The 20701-nt window shown below is 42.5% G+C and overlaps 2 protein-coding genes and 1 long non-coding RNA gene across 6 annotated transcripts in view; 1 reads left to right on the top strand and 2 right to left on the bottom strand.

Moving 5' to 3' along the window:
• The window catches only part of LOC143473249 (uncharacterized), a 5050-nt gene extending 3518 nt beyond the window's left edge, over positions 1-1532 (top strand). For both annotated transcript variants that reach the window (XR_013120491.1, XR_013120490.1), the window contains one exon: positions 1-1532. This exon is cut by the window's left edge and continues 1146 nt beyond it. This is a non-coding gene — a long non-coding RNA (uncharacterized LOC143473249).
• Positions 1-4743, bottom strand: part of snx27b (sorting nexin 27b) — a 16377-nt gene extending 11634 nt beyond the window's left edge. For 2 of the 3 annotated variants that reach the window (XM_076970139.1, XM_076970138.1), the window contains exons 1-3: positions 4270-4743; positions 783-1014; positions 347-539 (exon numbers count right to left, since the gene is read on the bottom strand). In XM_076970139.1, coding sequence (XP_076826254.1) covers positions 347-539; positions 783-1014; positions 4270-4598 — 754 coding nt within the window. In that variant the 5' untranslated portion in view covers positions 4599-4743. Of the gene's footprint in view, positions 1-346; positions 540-782; positions 1015-2669; positions 2756-3998; positions 4232-4269 lie in introns of those variants that run through there. The other variant, XM_076970140.1, reaches the window with a different exon arrangement.
• A 1976-nt stretch (positions 4744-6719) lies between these two features.
• LOC143473565 (ictacalcin-like) lies at positions 6720-9401 on the bottom strand. Its single transcript, XM_076970626.1, has 3 exons — positions 8495-9401; positions 7167-7312; positions 6720-7000 (listed from the first exon to the last, which is right to left on the bottom strand). The coding sequence occupies exons 2-3, from the start codon at positions 7302-7304 to the stop codon at positions 6854-6856; spliced, it is 285 nt and encodes a 94-aa protein (XP_076826741.1). The 5' UTR covers positions 7305-7312; positions 8495-9401; the 3' UTR covers positions 6720-6853.
• Positions 9402-20701: the final 11300 nt, after the last annotated feature.

Genomic DNA, 20701 nt, shown 5'->3' with positions numbered 1-20701 from the left:
TACACGAATATGCAGCATCTTGTTCCGGCTGGTTTGAAACTAGCTGTCCAAAGTGGTAAATATTCTAGACTAACAATCTAATCTAAATAAATGAAATAATCTCTGGATGACGGGCATAGGTTTGACGTGGTTTTACTGAGAAACACCAGCACCTTCTCGTCAAACATCATGTGGTCGGAGGTTTGCACAAGTGCCCTTCCCTGAAGTGAGGAGCTGCCTCCTCACCTCTGGCACTTAACTCAGCCGGACGCTGAATAATTGACACGTGTAATGGGTCATAACGAGCGCGCGCGTGTGTGTGTGTGTGTGTGTGTGAGGCGTGGCCGCTGCTCTCTCTTAACCTCACCTCTCTCCAGGTACTCCTCCAGGGCTCTGCGTCGGCCGTCCAGCTGCTGCTCGGACAGGGAGAAGGGCCACTTCCCTGGCAGCTTGGGGAAGGTGAAGGTGGAGAACTCGCGCTTCAGGTTCTGATGCAGCACGGCGAACTCCCGGTACCGCTTGGAACACAGCTGCCGCCCGGCCATGTACACGTTATATACCTGGGACCAAACACAAGCACAGAGAACCCTAGTACCATAGGACCGTACGCAATACAAAACCATTTAGCTCACTTAGCTCATAGCCAATATTCTAGTTATTAGCCACCCCAAGAGCATAAGAATCATACGACAATCACGTATAAGACATTAATTTACCTTACTGTACAGAATACAACTTAACACTCCTTAAACGTGTTGGTGGATGACTTAGCATACCGCAACCATGGTTTCACCAACGCTCACCACAAACTTCTCGCTGCCTTGCTCCACATGCTTGTAGGTGGGCACGGAGATGGGCACGGCCTGCTTGTCGCTGTAGTCGTAGCAGGACTGCGAGGAGCCGTCGTCTCCCGGGTCGAGGCTGTCCGTCTCCGGCTGGGAAACGGACAGGACGGCCAGGACCAGCTCCCTCTCGCCCGCTCGGATCAGGTCCACCACCTGCTTGTGAGTGGCGCCTTCCACGTTTACGCCGTTACTGCAGCGATGGAGGAAGGGAAAGAGAGAGGGAGAGAAAAAAGTGTAGATCTGGGTTATAATGGCATATTAGCGTATTGGCGGCACCTGCCAGCAAGCTGGAGACGTTTGTGCACTTAATGGCTTATACGTGACCCTGTCATGATCTTCCAGCACCCTCATCTTACCACGAGGTCACTCGCGCTGTGGTAATAGAATGATAATTCGCTACCAGCTTTTGCAACGGTGATAACACTCTGAACGACTATCTATTCAGAGCTTCCCCAGGCAGATATCCAAGCAGGGAAGAGGGCCACGCCCCCTGAGCAAGCCGCGTGAAGGGGTGTCGATTCAACCGTACAGCAAGATCATTACACTGGAATCTTTACGGGTTTTTTGACAGCACTTAGCAGCACTTTCTTGATAATGGACAAACTCTGACTCACATCTCCACAGTGCTTCAGAAGAGCTAGCTAAACAAAACCCTGTGCCTTCTTTCTTCCTTATTTAGCATTTATAATAAATGGCATAATGAATGAATGTAGTTATATTTATCTTGCGGCTTTCAGGATTATCAAGGTTGCTTTACAATGCTTTACACCAAGACACAAACTTTCAGAGGGAACCATGGGAATCCTTCACAGGTTCACAGTCTAAAGCACACAGTGTGACAAATGTTCTCACATGCTTGAGCCTTCCTGCACCAGTTCCCTCAAATAGAATCAAAGAGCTGTCTTCTGAAAACATTATTCAAATCTGGTTTGAAAATGTCCCTTCGGAAGCTAGTTTGAAGTCACTTTCAGGTCATGTTGTTAAAACAACCCTTGTCCATAGCATCCTGGGAGGGGTCTCATAACTAACGGGAGAGCATAGTTTGGTGGAGACATGACTTTGTTGTATCTCTACTGTATTACTGCGGTTGCCCAGAAATCAGATGTTGTTCCATTGCCATTCTCTATATACACAAAATCACTGGGTTTACACAGGCTAATCCTTAATCTATGGTGATGTCCATCACCTTATTATGTCAGGCCTATAAACTGCTTCAGTTGGCATATTGGTTGCCAGGTCTGGAGATGCCATGGCCAGCACACGGTTATGCTATCTTTTCTCACGCTAACCCGACTCATAACACAGGTGGGTTTAATTATGCCCAACATGAATATACAAAGAATAGGGTCTGGATTCTGAACCACTAGACACAGCTTGGACGGGCAGGATTTTTATCCACATCAGTGCTTCTGAGCCCAGTCATTGGACCCCACCACACTGACCATATTGTGACTTCACCCCAGCTCCTGTGCCTAAACACTGAATCTCTAATCGATGTACACTTGGTTCAGGGTTTGAACAAAAACCTTCTGGTTAAGACAACCGAGAAACACTAAATAATACTGATCTGTAACATATTCAAAACTACATCAAGTTACATATGAAAGCTAGACATGACATTATCTGACCCATGTCTTGTTTTACCATATTACACAGGTGAACAAAGTGATACTGTTAAAAAGGTCACTGTTAAAAAGAATCAGACTGTGTATCTGTAAGCAGTGTATTTGAAGCCTTTTAACTTCACAATATGATAAAGCACAGATGTGTAGCTGAGTGTCAAGGTCCATCTTGTTAGCTTAAAAAGGAAATAGGTTCTTGCACATTTGTAAGAAAACTACCTACAGTTTTATTCCCCTGTATAACTGGGAAGATCTCCATGTTTCCTTTTCAGATGTTGCCTTCTGTCTAGAACCTGAGCTACTAGAGACCTGTGTGAACCAGAGAACTCTGTGAACCAGAGACCTGTGTGAATCAGGCTTCATTCTATGAAGATGAAGTCAGACAGTTATAAGTATATTTGCATGGATTCAGGCATCCACTGTCAGTTATCTGGCAAAAAACATAAATAACATTATTGCTCGATATTCAACACCAACACTGAAGCATGATTCATCATACATAGTTTGTATAAACAAAATACACACTGAATAAACAATAAAAGGTTACAGGACTTTCACTACATTAAAAGGTTTCTGTCTGCTTTTCTACCCAGTTTGTCTTGGTGATGCTGAGCGATACTGCATCCAAAACAAGAGAAACGCATCCCGCACCATAGCAACCTAGAACAGCATCACTGAGCAGCCCTGGTGAATATTAAAATGTTGATGAAATCTAGACATCAGCTGTGATCTCACACAGAGAAATGACAATTACACTTGGATCAAGATGAAAAGCCTTAATAATAACAGGAAAAAAACTATAAACATTAAAAACCTTTATGCAGAGTTATCCCATCACTGACGGCAGAAAGGCGCCAATAGCTGCATTAACTAGCACGATGATAAAGAAAGAGACGTTGTCTCCTCACAGTGCTGGTGTATGTGAGAAGAATTTGCAATGGACATAGGCTTTCTAACACAAACCTTCTTTTCATCCAAATCAGACGGCCATTCAAACAGCTGACTGAATTGCAAAGGTGGCATTATGCATGGAATATAAAATTTATGACACCAACACTCCATGTTATAGTCAGCCACTTTAAAACAAAGTTCGGGAGTATAAGATGCACCACTAACCTAGTTATCCAAGTTACCTGATAGATAACTATAATTGTAATCACGAAACAGTGTTGTGCACATTGAAACTGAGTCAGCAGCCTCGCTTGTAAAAGTCCATTAAGACGTCCAAGATGACAAATCTGTCAGGGTTAGGGTTGGGGACCCCAACTTGGGGTTAGTGTTAGTCGGGGTTAGGGTTAGTCAGGGTTAGAGTTAGTCAGGGTTAGTCGGGGTTAGAGTTAGTCAGGGTTAGTCAGGGTTAGACTTAGTCAGGGTTAGACTTAGTCAGGGTTATGGTTAATCAGTGTTATGGTTGGTTAGGATCGCTGACATGGTTGTCTGGTTTGCTAGTTTAGCTATCGCTAGCTGTTAGCTTTGCTATCGCTACATGTTCCACACAAACAAACGCTGTTAGCAGCTAGCTAGCTAGCTAACGTAAATACAGTTGACATACGCAGCCAGCCCATGTCCAGGCAGTGTGCTGCGTGTGCGTCCCTCGCCGGACAACCATCTACATACGGACAGATGTCCAGTGACCTTCAGTAGCTGCGTTTAACTGACTGGCTAAGTTACATTTAGAGCGCTGTTAGCATCGCTAGCTAACGTATCTGAAACCGAGGCAACTGTTAGCATCGCTAGCTAACGTATCTGAAACCGAGGCAACTGTTAGCATCGCTAGCTAACGTATCTGAAACCGAGGCTCCGTCAGCTCGCGCTCAACTCACACTTCCAGAATGCGGTCTCCCTTGGAGATACCGGCTCTGTCCGCAGCTCCGCCCGGTAAAACGGCGCTGACGTGCTGAAGCGGGGCATACAGTTCTCCGTTGATGCTCCGAAGTTGCCCCCCCTCACTCACTTGCCCCCGCACGTTGAAGCCGTACCCGGAGTCGGACTTCACCACACGGACCAGACGAGGGCCCGACGTGCAAGTCGTGGTCGACGTGAGGCCGTCGGTACCGGTGTCCGAACCGACACCGGAGCCACTCCGGGAGGACGAGAGCACCGCTGCGGGGACAGCCGTGCGAATGTCGTCTCCCTCCACAACATCTGCCATTTTTAGTTCTGAAATCCGCGTTCAACGCCGTTTCTACCGTATCGTGATAACCAGCTACATTAGAGTCCCGTCAGGTCCGAAACGGGAGAAACCGACGGCACGAAACCGCCCCATCACGAGGCATTGCTCTGTTTTCCCCGCACGTAACAACAAACAAGTGCAGCATGGGATATGTAGTCGGATTTTGAGGCAACGTTGCTTTTTGTGATTTAAAAGTTTGTTTCTAAAATTGTTTTGTAGAAATTCATAATACCAGGCAAGTCATCTTAATTTACAGGAGCTCCTTTTTCTTCTCTCAGTCCCTCTTATATAGCCATACAAATGTCATTTTCCTTCCTTGGGACTAGCACATTTAATGCAGTTTCCTGCATCTTATTTACTACCACCATGATGTTTGTAATATAGTAGTATGACGAGCAGCAACTTTAGTGATGAAGGACGATGAGGTGTTACATAAAATCTGAAACTCAATTCTGTGAATAAACTGTACATTAACTTGCTCATAAAATGTTGACCTACACTGCCAAACACTATTTAGTTAACATTTTTACACATTTTCTTCAATCAAACATAAATAGACTGAGTAGCCATGTGCTGTCATCAGAATTGAATTTAAATCTGACTTAAAACACATTTTTAAAACTTGCTTATTCACTTTAATTGATATCTTTTCATTTTAGAGAATTTATATCTTTTCATTTATCACAGTTCCACCCTGGAATTCACTGAGAGAGAGGAAGAGAAGGAGGGTGTAAGCTGAGAGGGACCCATTCTTTTACAAATGTTTGCAAAAACAGTCTGCACCCCTATGAGTTGATTTTAAACACACCTGTGGCCATGGTGATTGGAGCACCTGATTTCGATCATTTGCATGGATGAGCGAATACTTTTGGCAACATAGTGTACATTGATTACATTTTTGGTATAGCTCCGTGAACATTAGAAGAGCTCCAACTGTTAATTTATTCTTTCTACAAGTTCCACCAGCTCTGGAATAGACGTGAAATACAGGACATCCTGGCATGAAGATCACCTTCTTGGAAGTTTCTTGTGACTATACTAATTTACTAATTCTTGTTTAAATACCACCATCCATTATAAACCTACAAAATCTCATTCCTATCAACAATTCAATTCTTCCAATTCTAAGGCCTGCAAAAACTCAATTCTACTCAGACTGAAGTGCATTTGTAGTGACAATGAAGACATTATCCAGAAAAGTATGTAAATGCATGAACATTTTCAAAAAAAAAAGAGACAGAGAAAGAAAAACGTAGAAAAAATTCACTTTAACTATATAAACAAAATAGAACCATATAAACGATGTAAACTGTAGAACTATATAAAACTATATATTGCACACTTCACCTATTTTTTTAAACAGTCACCCTAATCAATGATGTCAAGATGGAGGGGGAAAATAATAATAAGAAACATTATAATAGGGCTCCCAAACTACATACTTGAACTTGAGAAATGGCTACATTAGATCACCAGATGGAGACATTTCCTAGCTGAATGACCCGTTTCATCTTAAACTATCTTGCCTCACTCTTAAACTTTCCAAGTCTATCCTGCTAACAAAAAAAAAGATCAAACAAATAAATAAATGAGAATCTGAAGCCATAACTTGCATTTACACTCTGAAGCCATAATCTTCATTAACCCTGAATGCAGTTTAGAAATTAATGTGGAACATACCACACTTGCTAGGTTGTTTAATTTTTTTGAAGTGTTCGTGTGTGTGTGTGTGTTGTATGTATGCACTCAAACAATTACTGGGGGGTGGAGAACTTATAAGTAGCATTTAGGAAAATTACTGGAATTTATTGTCACAGTGCAACTACTTGTGCGTCGGCCTCTTCATCTGCTACTGGACTGCACTAGCTATGCATCTCTCTCTCATTTCATGTTTGATGTGATTTCAAGAAGCAATTAAAATCTCTATTCACTATTTCTGAAGCTCTTTAGCTCCTAATACCAGCATCTATGATATTAGATGAGGTCATAAATATGGTTTTGAATTATTGTGCATTTATAATTGAATCATTGGCTAATTATCTGTTAACACTCAACTCACATACAGACACATTCAACCACAAAATCACCAGAGCGCAAACGTTTTACATCAAACATAATAAAATAGTTTATTTTGATTCTTTTTCAGCTTGCAAGTCATCATTGTACAGAATGTTAAAACATTTCTGTCTGACAGTTATATGTGTGTAATTGGGTTTATGTGGTTGGGGCCCATCTTATTTCTTATTTTTGTTAAAGAAGTCATTGCAGAGCATGGTCAGGCAAGCCACCAGCGTGACATACTCTTGGAAGTCAACCACTCCATCAGAGTTAGCATCCAGGTCTTTAAAGATTTTGTCCACTGCTTTCTGGTCTGTAGATTTCTATTTTATAAACACAAACAACAAATGCGTGCGCACGCACACACACACACACACACACACACACACACTTTCATGTCAAGCTCATAACACCTAGGACTTTAGTGCACTTGGGTTCATGGAGGTGCTGTATGCCAGGTGACGTGAAGTTTCAGTGAGAGACACTTACCCCAAAGACGTCTCCGAGCTCGGCGGTGAGCAGGTCCTTCAACTCTCCCTTGCTCAGGGTGCACTTGTCTCCTTCCTTGACGGAGTACTTATGGAAGGCAGAAATTAGTAGAGCCATTCCCTGCTGAACCTGCGACATGATGGTTTCTGGAAGTAGAAAATAAATCAGGTAATGACATGTTTTTAAACATGACTAAGACCAACAATGTACACACAGTCTTTCCCTAAATGGAAATGTTTTAGTGTCTGTTGATTTCCCTGAAGGAAAACCTCTCAAAAGGATCAATGAAATTCTAATCTAATCTCATTTATTTGCACGTGTTCACTGTGCTGTCTGTATCTGCTCTTTCATACTGAATGAGTGTTCACACAAGTGTTCACTTCTGGCACACTGACATTTTACTCAGGTGTGATGACTGCAGCAAACCTGCAGCCTGCACTTTGTCCGTTTTATCACGATCACCACACGCACTTAGTGCCTGTGCACACAGAGCCTGTCTGAATGTGACCCAGTGCAAGCAGCAGTGGTGCCTCCACACCCGGCCACACCCACACCCGGCCCAGCTCTGGCCAGCAGGAAGTAAGGCCGTGCTTCTCTCTGTGCTGTGATTGGCTGGAGCACCGGCAAGGTAGGAAGGGAGAATGAGGGAAGGACTGAGACAAGGGAGGAGCAATAGAATAAAAGGATGAGGAGGGGAGAAAAGGAGTAAAAAAAGGAGTGGTAAAGAATTTAAACCAGACCACGGCCAACGCCCTTGTTAATACTCTTCAATTACAACAATCAGTTAACAAACAAAGAAAGTCAGTGACATAGCTGCTGTGTGTAGATGGAGCCTCTCCCTCCACTTCTAACTCTCTCACCGTGGACCTGTGTTGATCACAGAGTGCCCACGTCTGCCTCATTAGCAACACTCGACGCTTGGTCAACACGTTGGACTAAGAGTGAAAGGTTGATTAATCAGCAAACAATATGGAAATGTTATCATGTGTCTGTTGGAGGAACAGAGAGACAAAGAGAGACATTCTTTTCAAGAGAACTACGTCACCGTGCACAGTGACTTCTGCAACAGCCTGTGGTCCTTAAGGAAGATATTTAACCACATAAAGATGTAGAACCGAACAGCCAGACAGCAGAAAGAAACAGATGATTCATGCATTCACCAGCAACTCAGCACAAACTATGTGAAGCCCCACAAACCAGCCCTGTGATACCACAAAAAACACCAATCAATATTTGATAACATTTCCAACAGGATTCTGTGGTTTTCATACAGGAGCAAACCCACAACATGTTTTTTTGTTTTGTTTGTTTGATTATTTTCTGCTCACCTTAAAGTTGTACGGAGATCTCAACCAGCAAAGAGAGAGTTAGAAGGAGAAGGAGGGAGTGGGAGAGTGAGGGAAGGACCTGATGTTATATGTGAGCATGGCCACACCCTCAGCCTGCTCCAGCCTCTCAGCTTACACCCTCCTCCTCTTCCTCTCTCCTCCTCCTCTTTTAACGACTCACCAAATCACCTTCGCAGGATGCCGGACAGTTCTGTGCGCCTGGGCGTTCGAACTCTGCACTAACACTAACATATCACCTGTATCAACAATAATACTGATCTGTAACTTATTCAAAACTACATCAAGTTACATATGAAAGCTAAACATGACATTATCTGATCCATGTCTTGTTTTACCATATTACACAGGTGAACTAAGTGATACTGTTAAAAAAGGTATCCGTAAACAGTGTATTTGAAGCCTTTTAACTTCACAATATGATAAGGCACAGATGTGTAGCTGAGTCTCAAGGTCCATCTTGTTAGCTTAAAAAGAAAAAAGGTTCTTGCACATTTGTAAGAAAACTACCTACAGTTTTATTCCCCTGTATAACTGGGAAGATCTCCATGTTTCCTTTTCAGATGTTGCCTTCTGTCTAGAACCTGAGCTACTAGAGACCTGTGTGAACCAGAGAACTCTGTGAACCAGAGACCTGTGTGAATCAGGCTTCATTCTATGAAGATGAAGTCAGACAGTTATAAGTATATTTGCATGGATTCAGGCATCCACTGTCAGTTATCTGGCAAAAAACATAAATAACATTATTGCTCGATATTCATCACCAACACTGAAGCATGATTCATCACACATAGTTTGTATAAACAAAATAAACACTGAATAAACAATAAAAGGTTACGGTAACGGTAAAACGGCGCTGACGTGCTGAAGCGGGGCATACAGTTCTCCGTTGATGCTCCTAAGTTGCCCCCCCCTCACTCACTTGCCCCCGCACGTTGAAGCCGTACCCGGAGTCGGACTTCACCACACGGACCAGCCGAGGGCCCGACGTGCAAGTCGTGGTCGACGTGAGGCCGTCGGTACCGGTGTCCGAACCGACACCGGAGCCACTCCGGGAGGACGAGAGCACCGCTGCGGGGACAGCCGTGCGAATGTCGTCTCCCTCCACAACATCTGCCATTTTTAGTTCTGAAATCCGCGTTCAACGCCGTTTCTACCGTATCGTGATAACCAGCTACATTAGAGTCCCGTCAGGTCCGAAACGGGAGAAACCGACGGCACGAAACCGCCCCATCACGAGGCATCGCTCTGTTTTCCCCGCACGTAACAACAAACAAGTGCAGCATGGGATATGTAGTCGGATTTTGAGGATCCTTTGGGCAACGTAGCTTTTTGTGATTCAAAAGTTTGTTTCTAAAATTGTTTTGTAGAAATTCATAATACCAGACAAGTCATCTTAATTTACAAGAGCTGTGTATCAATCCCAATATTCCACATTATATATTTTTTCTTCTCTCAGTCCCTCTTCAAGCTATCCAAATGTAGCAAATCCATTGGCTGTGTTCGAAATAGTCTACTACATACTACTGGCATACTGATCGAGCCCCAAATCAGTATGTCGTATGCAGTATGTGACCAAAATGAAAATTTCCAGTACGCTTAACATACCCGGATGACCTACTACTTCCGCAAAATATTCCAGTACGCGAACAGAGCTATCTTCGTGGTGTACTGCATCCCATCATGCAACGCTACGTTCACGTGACCCCGTAGTGTGCTTTGCTTTTTTCGCATAGGCCCTTTTCACAACAAAACGGAAATACGTCACCGCCGGGTAAAACAAGTTCCGGTACTCGCAGAAGATAGCTGTTGTCAATTCACCTCAGCATGGAGCGTGTGTTTACTTCATCCCTGTCGTCGCTGCCGAGACTGAATTTTAAATACGTTTCCAGTATCGTTGGAGAACAACAACGAACGGTTCCAAGTTAAATAGAGGCTACAAATTGTTTGTAGAATAATTTATTCACTTATACCAGGGTAAGCTAACACCAGCTAGCACTAGCTAGGTAACTAACTATTATTTAAGGTATAGCTGGTTCCATTAGTCATCCTACGGAGTGGTAAAACAGTCTATATTATTATGATATATATTATAATATTACATATTATACTGACAGCTTTAGTTAACAATATCTAGCTAGGTTAAGCTGTGCAATTTTTGGCCCATTTTCAGCCGATTTTTCACTCGTGCGACTATTTTTGCGATCGGGCTGAGTTTCGGCTCAATCGCGTTTCGTGCATCGTGTAGTTTACACAGGTAAACGAGGAGCGATTCACAACTCAGACCAACTCCCGATCAGAAATCGCAGCGTCGCAAGAATATCAAACATGTTTGAAATTCAAATCGCTCCTCGTGAGAGTATCACACTGTTGAAGCAGCTCCACGAGCCGACTCTCCCTGCGATTTAGTCGTAGTTTGAGATGGAGCTGAGTACACCATTTAAAATATCGTACAGTGTACGCCCAGCTTTAGCAAGCCAAGGGACGTCAGCTATTGATTGTTTGGTTTACATCAGTATCAATAAAGTTCATGACACATCAAGTTATTACGTGTTATTGTTTATTCAGTGTCCAATATAGTCGACAGCAGAGTGATGGTCAGAGCTGGATGCTACCGAGCAGAGCTGGATGCTAGAAGCTATCGGATCGGGGCTAGAAGCTATCGGATCGGGGCTAGAAGCTATCGGATCACGGCTAGAAGCTAGCGAACCGGGGCTAGAAGCTAGCGAACCGGGGCTAGAAGCTAGCGAACCGGGGCTAGATGCTATCGGATGACGGCTAGAAGCTAGCGAACCGGAGCTAAAAGCTAGCGGACCGGAGCTAAAAGCTAGCGGACCGGAGCTAAAAGCTAGCGAACCGGAGCTAAAAGCTAGCGGACCGGGGCTAGATGCTAGCGGACCGGAGCTAGATGCTATCGGACCGGGGCTAGATGCTATCGAACCGGAGCTAGAAGCTAGCGAACCGGAGCTAGAAGCTAGCGAACCGGAGCTAGAAGCTAGCGAACCGGGGCTAGAAGCTAGCGAACCGGGGCTAGATGCTAGCGGGTAACAGCTAGATGCTAGCGGACGTACGTGTACTCCCAGCCGAGAGCTTGATCTTTCAAACGTGGACAGCAACTGTTCCACTGAAACCGGCTGGGAACAGTAACAGTACTGGGAACAGTAACAGTACTGGGAACAGTAACAGTACCGGGGACAGTAACAGTACTGGGAACAGTAACAGGGAACAGCACCAACTTTTAGCCGCGAGCTTTAGCCGTCTGCAGCAGTGAAATGCTGGCTACACACAAAAGATGCTCCGTATCACAAAGTTTTCCCCTTCATCCCTCCTAATTGCACAAACCCATTTTCTTTTCTGCTCGTCGTCAGCCGGAAAACCGTAGAAACTGAGATACGACTGTTTTTGCTTCGAGATCGAGCACCCTGGTGCACTGCAAAAGCTCTTGTTATTGGACTCTGCCATTGTTTAATATGTAACGGAAGTAACTTTACCCTGCAACGAGAGCTTCCGGAAGAAAAAATGCGGAAGTGTGAAAAGGGCCTATACTGGAAACTGTACTGCATACTACTACGAGGACCAGTATGCAGTATCCAGTATATACTGAGTCCAGTATGCAGTATCCAGTATATATTCTATTCTTTTATATATTTATGTAAATTTTTATGAGCAACTTAGAAAGCAGTGCCCTCTCTAAACATGCTAATAGAGAGAGTTTTGGTTTGGTTTTTCGCCGTGAAAGTACTTCTTTCACTCTCCTGCTCCGCTGCGGCGCAACAGCATGGCTCTGTCTACACCCGGGACCAGCTGATCGCGCTGAAACCGGCCGGCATGGCTACCAGACCAGACAACATCCCTGCAGAGATTCGGAGACGAACACTCAGGGGATGCAGAGGAGGAATGAATCAGCGCACGGGAAAATCGAGGGCGAAACGGAGAAGGCTTATGGAGAAAAAAGGATATAAGCCGCGTCTCCCATCCATCATAATGGGCAACGTGCGGTCGCTGGCGAATAAAATGGATGAACTGACAGCACTAACCAGGAATCAGAGGGAGTACCGAGAGTGTAGTTTAATGTGTTTTTCGGAGACATGGCTACATAAGGATATTCCCGATGACAACGCTTCTGTAGATGGGTTTCAGACTGTTCGGGCCGACCGGGACTACACCGGGAGCGGTAAGCGGAAAGGAGGAGGGCTTGCTGTGTTAGTGAATAACCGCTGGTGTAACCCTGGTCACATCACCATCAAAGAACAAGTCTGTTACCCGGACATTGAGCTGCTAGCCGTTGGACTCAGACCATATTATTTACCACGGGAGTTCTCCCATGTTATTATTGTGGCTGTGTACGTTCCCCCCTCGACTTACCCGAAGACAGCATGTGACGTCATTCACTCAACAATAGCGCATCTCCAGACTCAACACCCGAGTGCATTCATCACTATATCGGGTGATTTCAACCATATCACCATGGCTAAAGTGCTACCGAACTTCACACAGTATGTGGACTGTCCTACCAGAGAAGAAAGAACATTGGACCTGTTATATGCCAACGTTAGGGATGCATACAGCTGTTCCCCTCTACCCCCCCTGGGTAGGTCAGATCATAACTTGGTGAGTCTCAGCCCCTTGTATGTGCCCCTGGTAAAGAGCCGGCCTGTAACAACACGGACAGTGAGGAGATGGTCTGAGGATACATTTGTGGAACTGCAGGACTGTTTTGAGACTACAGTTTGGCCAAATCTCTATGAGCCACACGGAGAGGACATCGATGGGCTCACTGAGTGTATCACGGACTACATTAAATTCTGTGTGGACTCCACTGTCCCAACCAAAACTGTTAAATGTTACCCAAACAACAAGCCGTGGGTAACAAAGGACATTAAAGCTCTCTTAAATGACAAAAAGAGGGCTTTCAGAGCTGGAGACAAGGAGGAGGTGAGAACGACCCAGAGGAAATTGAAGACAACCATCAGGGAGGCTAAAAATAGGTACAGGAGAAAGCTGGAGTTGAAACTTCAAAAAACCAACCTAAGAGAGGTCTGGGGTGGATTGAGGACCATCACTGGCTTCGGGACTAGTAAGAACAGAGGAGTGGAAGGCAACATGGACAGGGCTAATGAGTTAAATCTGTTTTTTAACAGATTCAACATTACAGGTTCTGTCCCCCCCTGCCTGGATCCCTCAGATGGCCCTCAGAAGCCCACTGTACCATCCACCCCTCCTCCTTCTCCTTCCACTGATGGTCTGCCTCCCTCCCCTGATGGACTACCTCACACCTCCACCACCCCTTCACACATCACCTCTACACTGTCTATCACCACTGACCAGGTGAGAAGACAACTTAAAAGACTCCAGAACAACAAGGCTGCAGGACCTGATGGCATCCCCCCCAGGGTGCTTAAAGCCTGTGCCGACCAGCTTGGGGGAGTTCTTAAATATGTTTTCGACTTGAGCCTGAGTCTACAGAGGGTTCCAGTGCTGTGGAAGACGTCGTGCATTGTTCCTGTCCCGAAGACGCCTAGACCGAGTGGCATCAAGGACTACAGGCCTGTAGCATTGACGTCCCACATCATGAAGACCATGGAAAGGCTCATCCTGGATCAGATACGGCCTATGATTCAGCCACTTCTGGATCCAATCCAGTTCGCCTATCAGCCACGTCTGGGAGTTGATGATGCCATCATCTACCTCCTGAACCGAGTCTACGCTCATCTAGACAGGCCAGCCAGCACAGTGAGGATCATGTTTTTCGATTTCTCCAGTGCTTTTAACACCATTCGGCCTGATCTTCTGAGTGAGAAACTGAAAAGGATGAAGGTGGATACCCCCATTGTGACCTGGATTACTGACTACCTTACCGGCAGACCACAGTATGTACGTTTGCAGCAGTGTGTGTCGGACAGGGTGGTTAGCAACGTTGGTGCTCCACAGGGGACTGTCCTCTCCCCCTTCCTTTTCACTCTCTACACCACGGACTTCAACTACTGCACAGAGACTTGCCACCTTCAGAAGTTTTCTGATGACTCAGCAATAGTTGGATGTATCAGCAAGGGTGATGAGGATGAGTATCGGACGACGGTGAATGACTTTGTTGAATGGTGCGAGATGAACCATCTGCAGCTTAATTTAACAAAGACTAAAGAACTGGTTGTGGACCTGAGGAGGGACAAGGCACCGGTGACCCCTATGTCCATCAGGGGGGTCAGTGTTGACATGGTTGAACACTACAAATATCTAGGTGTTCACATTGACCATAAACTGGACTGGGGTATGAACACTGATGTCCTCTACAGGAAGGGCCAAAGTCGCCTCTATTTTTTGAGGCGTCTGAGGTCTTTCAACATCTGCCGGACCATGCTGAAGATCTTCTATGAGTCTGTTGTGGCGAGTGCTATCCTGTACGCTGTGGCATGTTGGGGGAGTAAGCTGAAGGTGGCAGATGCCAACAGACTTAATAAACTGATTCGTAAGGCCGGTGATGTTGTGGGTGTGGAGCTGGACTCGCTGACGGCAGTGTCAGAAAGGAGGACTCTGTCTAAGTTGAGGGGTATTATGAACAATGCATCCCACCCACTCTACAACACTGTAATGAGACACAGGAGTACTTTCAGTGAGAGACTCATAAATCCAAAATGCACTACAGAGCGCCACAGAAGATCATTTTTACCTGTGGCCATTAAACTGTACAACTCCTCTTTAAAAGCATAATGCTCAATATTCATCTGTGTAATGTCTACTACTAGTATTACCTTCAAATGTGCAATACTATTATTATTATAAGATTATACAATATTATTATTACATTTCAAATGTGCAATACCCTCTCAATAACAACAACAACAATTGCATCTGACACTTCACACTTTATTTTTATTCTTATTTCTACTGACACTTTATTTTTATTTCTATTGACACGTTATTTTATTTATTTCTATTTCTTCTTCTAAACTTTGTTTTGATTTGTCATTTAATTATGTAAATATTTTTGGTATTTTTTATATAGTGTATTTTTATTAATAGGAGCAGCCGTAACAATTGCAATTTCCCCCCAGGGGATTAATAAAGTATTTCTGATTCTGATTCTGATTCTGATAGTAGTCTATTTCGAACACAGCCATTCTCTTTCAAATGTTTGTAAAAACAGTTTGCACCCCTAGGAGTTTATTTTAAACACACCGGTGGCCATGGTGATTAGAGCACCTGATTCCTATCATTTGCATGGATGAGCGAATACTTTTGGCAACATAGTGTACATTGATGACCTCTTTGGTATAACTACGTGCACATTAGAAGAGCTCCAACTGTTAATTTCTTCTTTCTACAAGTTCCACCAGCTCTGGAATAGACGTGAAATACAGGACATCCTGGTATGAAGATCACCTTCTTGGAAGTTTCTTGTTACTTTACTAATTTACTAATTCTTGTTTAAATACCACCATCCATTATAAACCTACAAAATCTTATCAACAATTCAATTCTTCCCATTCTAAGGCCTGCAAAAACTCTATTCTACTCAGACTGAAGTGTATTTGTAGTGACAATGAAGACATCCTCCAGAAAAGTATGTAAATGCGCGAACATTTTCAAAACTAAAAAAAAAAACAAAGACCAAAAACAGACAGAGTCACCCTAATGAATTATGCTAAGATGGAGGGGGAAAATAATAATAAGAAAGATTATAATAGGGCTCCCAAACTACATACTTGAACCTGAGAAATGGCTACATTAGATCACCAGATGGAGACATTTCCAAGCTGAATGACCCGTTTCATCTTAAACTATCTTGTCTCACTCTTAAAATAACTTTCCAAGTCTATCCTGCTAACAAAAATAAAGATCAAACAAATAAATAAATGTGAATCTGAACCCATAACCTGCATTTACACTCTGAAGCCATAATCTTCATTAACCCTGAATGCAGAACTGAATGTGGAGCATATTACACTTGCTAGGGTGTTCTTTTATAAGTGTTAATGTGTCTGTGTGTGTTCTTTTATGTATGCACCCTAACAATTACTGGGGGGTAGAGAATTTATTCGTAGCATTTAGGAAAATTACTGCTTATCTGCTACTGGACTGCACTAGCTATGCATCTTTCTCTCATTTCATGTTTGATGTGATTTCAAGAAACAATTAAAATCTCTATTTACAATTTCTGAAGCTCTATAGCTCCTAATACCAGCATCTAATATGATATTAGATGAGGTGAGCTAATATCATATTAGATTTATAATATAATATATGATATTATTATTATTATTATATTATTTATAATAATAATTATAATAATAATAATAATAATCTTTATTTGTATAGCACTTTTAATACATACACATATACACAAACTCAAAGTGCTTTACAGAATAAATAAAAAAACATTAAAAGGAAGCAAAAATAAGAAGACAAAAGGAAAATATTAAAAGAAATTAAAGATAAAAAGGAAACAAACACAATAAAATAATGTAATAAAGGGAATAAATTAAATAAGATGGAACAGATTTAGAGTTTCTTAACTACAAGCTGATCTAAACAAGAAGGTTTTGAGACTCTTCTTAAAGCTGTGCTGTCACGGTGGGTCGGCCCGGACGCCACCAGAGGGCGCGCACACGCACTCCTTCTCTCACACGCACGCCCACAACCACACAGAGCACACCCTCTCAGTCACGGACACTCCTACAGTCCCGATTAGAAGTATGCGCGGGACTGCTTTTTTAATCCCGCTCCCGCCCGCTCCCGCCAAAAAATCGCTTGTTTTAATCCCACACCCGCCCGCCATATACACATTTCTGTCGACCCCGCCCGCAATCCTAATATGAATTGAATTAATTAGATTTAGTACTTGAAATTTTCTTACATATTTATTAAAACAGCAATAGCGATGGATCACGCTGTCCCATTTCTTACCACAGTCCAAACACATGCCGTCATGTGACGTACACCAACACTTTCTGATTTCAATCACAACAAGCCGATTTCCATCTCCATTAATTACAATGGAATATGACCTCCATACATCAGACTTTCCTGTAGTTGGCTTAATTGTGGTGTATTTGCCTGTTTTAATAGAATTTTCCACAGCTGAAACTGGTTGACCGTCTACAGCAGGGGTCGGCAACCTATGGCACGCGTGCATGGACGTAATTTTAATTTCAAAAGTGGGGGGGACATAGATTCGTCGCTATTTAAATATTTGGTTTTAACCGTAAAAACTGGGGGGGACCAAAGCCGGCTTTTGAAAAAGTGGGGGGGACATGTCCCCCCCGTCCCCCCCCAAAATTACGTCCGTGCACGCGTGCCACCATTGGCACGCCGAGGCATAATCACTGGCATGCGACACGCTGGACCAGCATCAGCAAAAATATATATAATTTAATATAAATTATTATATTAATGCATTATACTTTCGCGAGTGATCGTAGTGCACGACTCCGCACGCACACCTCGCGCGAATGGCGGAGGCGTTTATACTTGGCGATCGATCGCGATATAATACTTAATTTGTGTCCATTTACACACCCCCCCCTCTCCATGGTCAACAATTTAAACTCGCCGCCATAGTGGCACACTCATTGACTGGACATGTTAAAGTTGGCACTCCATGTCTCAAAGGTTGCCAACCCTTGCTCTATGCATTTAGAAATGATCAAATCTAAAATGTGGACATGCTTATGAGTTGGGCTTGATACTTGCTATATGAGATCAAAAGAGTTAAGTATCCTCATGAATTCTGAAGTGATTGGATTTGTGGATATATCAATATGAATATCAATATTAAATATTTAATATCAATATTAAATTCCCCAGCAATTAAAACATCAATCAAAATCAATTAAAAGCCTAGAAAGCATTTCTGCAAAATCTGTATGTAGTCTGGGCAGAGGTGGGTAGAGTATTCAACAATTTTACTCAAGTAAAAGTATTGTTACTTGAACCAAATGTTACTCAAGTAAAAGTAAAAGTATGCATCCAAAAATTTACTTGAGTAAAAGTAAAAAAGTACTTTGATAAAAAGCTACTCAAGTAGTGAGTAAATGCATGAGTACTGTCTCGTGTCAATAAATTATGGGAAATTGAATTACTGGAAACAATTACTTTTAATGATATAATATATAAAATTTATTTATTATAAATAATTTATATTTTAGTTTGTTCCTAATTATTAGGCCTGTGTAACTTTAATGTGTTTCACAAAGGCACTAACTGATGAGACTGTCAGCCAATACGTGTAGCTACAACTTGACGCTAACTGAATCAATTTGTAGCAAACTTTGGTTCAACTAAATCATCATATATTGCTAGTGTGTACACTCAAGAGTGTGAATTGGTTTTTAGTATTGCACTGCGTTACATTTAATAATTACATCATACAAACGTATTACAAAAAATTATACGGCAAACTTATCGCATCGTGTTTCCTCAAATTTGATGTTGAGTTCTTGTAGGCTGAAATGTCCACACGTTTTGGCAGACACAACTGACAGCGCATTACATAATTGTCCTTTTACACGTTTGTAATGTAAACATTGGCTGTATGAGGTAGGTTTTTCTGTCACTTTCTTGCTACCGGTGGAGAAAGTTTGCTTATGTGATCACGTGACTGACCGGCTTCATTTGATTGGTCACTCATACTGAGACGTTGGTCAGTCTTCTCACTGAAAAGACGAATTATTTACAAAACGAAAGTAACGGTAGCGCGCGGCGCAAATCCGATTGTAACTGAGTAAAAGTCGTGTTTTTCTCAGCACATATTTACTCAAGTAAAAGTAAAAGTCGTTCATATTAAAACTACTCTTACAAGTACATTTTTGTCCAAAAAGCTACTTGAGTAAATGTAACGGAGTAGCCTAAATGTAACGCGTTCCTACCCACCTCTGAGTCTGGGAGGATGATAGATAACAATCAAAAGAACTGAATAAGTACTGTTGAGTTGTACTGCCAGATATTCAAACGTAGGATGTTCCCCTAATGAGATCTGCTTACAGCAGAATGCTTTATGGTAAAAACATGCAACACCATCACCTCTCTTATTTATTCTAGAGACATTAAAATAGTTAAAGTCTGGAGGCAAAGCTTCATTTAGCCAGTGTTGTATAGACCCATACTTGAGTAAATGTACAAGTACTCTATAAAAAAATTGATTTGAGTAGAAGTTGAAGTGTTCTTTAAAAACTTTACTTAAGTAGAAGTACAGAAGTATTCAGCATTTTTGTACTTAAGTATTGCAAGTAGTTTATTAAAAAAAATTATTACTCAAGTACTGAAAGTAAAAAGTACAAGTACTATGTTTTGAATTAATTAAAGCCATCAAAGTTTGATTATCAATTGTTTTTATATATCACTTACAAATCAAAGCTGTCAAAGACCACAAATACAAGTGTTCTGTATGTACAAATAAGTAGCAACTTAAAAACTGGGCTTAACACTTCGTACACAAAAAACAGATAACCTATGTCCCGCTACGTCGTAGGTTTGACACAGAAGTACAAGTTTGCCTTAATTTAGCTGAGAAAACGAGGTGTATTTTGGACGTAAAATCCGTCCGTCGGATTCTAAGGGTGAACCTACTGCCCTGCGTTTAGCCCCAATAAATGCCCTTACCCTATAAAAACACTACATTATAAAAATGGGCACATGATTAGTCAGCATGAAAAGAGACACGGCTTACTGTTGCTAAAAACACAACTCAGCATGACATCGCCTTTAAGATTGCCAGCTAATGTTAAGTGAATACTGCAGCACGTCATGAACATAATTAGGTTAGTTGGCTAAGATATCTAACTTAACCTAACTACTTACTGACAGCAAAAGCTGGTGTGTCTTCTGTGCGTTATATTTATAACTTACATTGATGTGTTTCTTCAAGTTCAAAGGTGAATTTTTGAAGGCCAATATTTCACCCTCTTTAGGGAGGCAGAGATGGAACTTCATCCTATAGGAATTAACTATTGCTCCAGCAAACGCAAACACTGTCTCTAGATAGGGCCAGGGTGGTCTCCTTCCTCACCGCCATGATCACTTGATGTTGAATATATACAATATATTGTACATTAAAACACCAGCAAGCTTATTATGCAGCACTTATGCTGCTCTTCTGCTGTTACTAAAAACGATATCATCTCTTTTAATGAGATAAAAAGCTATTTATTTGGAATAATTTTGAGTATATGTGTATGTCTACATCTCCGCAAC

Source organism: Brachyhypopomus gauderio, chromosome 13 (genome assembly GCF_052324685.1).
Source record: "Brachyhypopomus gauderio isolate BG-103 chromosome 13, BGAUD_0.2, whole genome shotgun sequence".
In the NCBI taxonomy this organism is placed as follows: Eukaryota; Metazoa; Chordata; class Actinopteri; order Gymnotiformes; family Hypopomidae; genus Brachyhypopomus; species Brachyhypopomus gauderio.
This window is presented reverse-complemented; position numbering and strand designations above follow the sequence as displayed.

Bases quoted from the DNA above. Each gene is read 5' to 3' on its own strand.
- LOC143473565 (XM_076970626.1), bottom strand. From the start codon at position 7,304: ATGTCGCAGGTTCAGCAGGGAATGGCTCTACTAATTTCTGCCTTCCAT. The intron at 7,001-7,166 runs GTAAGTGTCTCT...TTTATAAAATAG, and splicing joins AGCTCGGAGACGTCTTTGGG to AAATCTACAGACCAGAAAGC.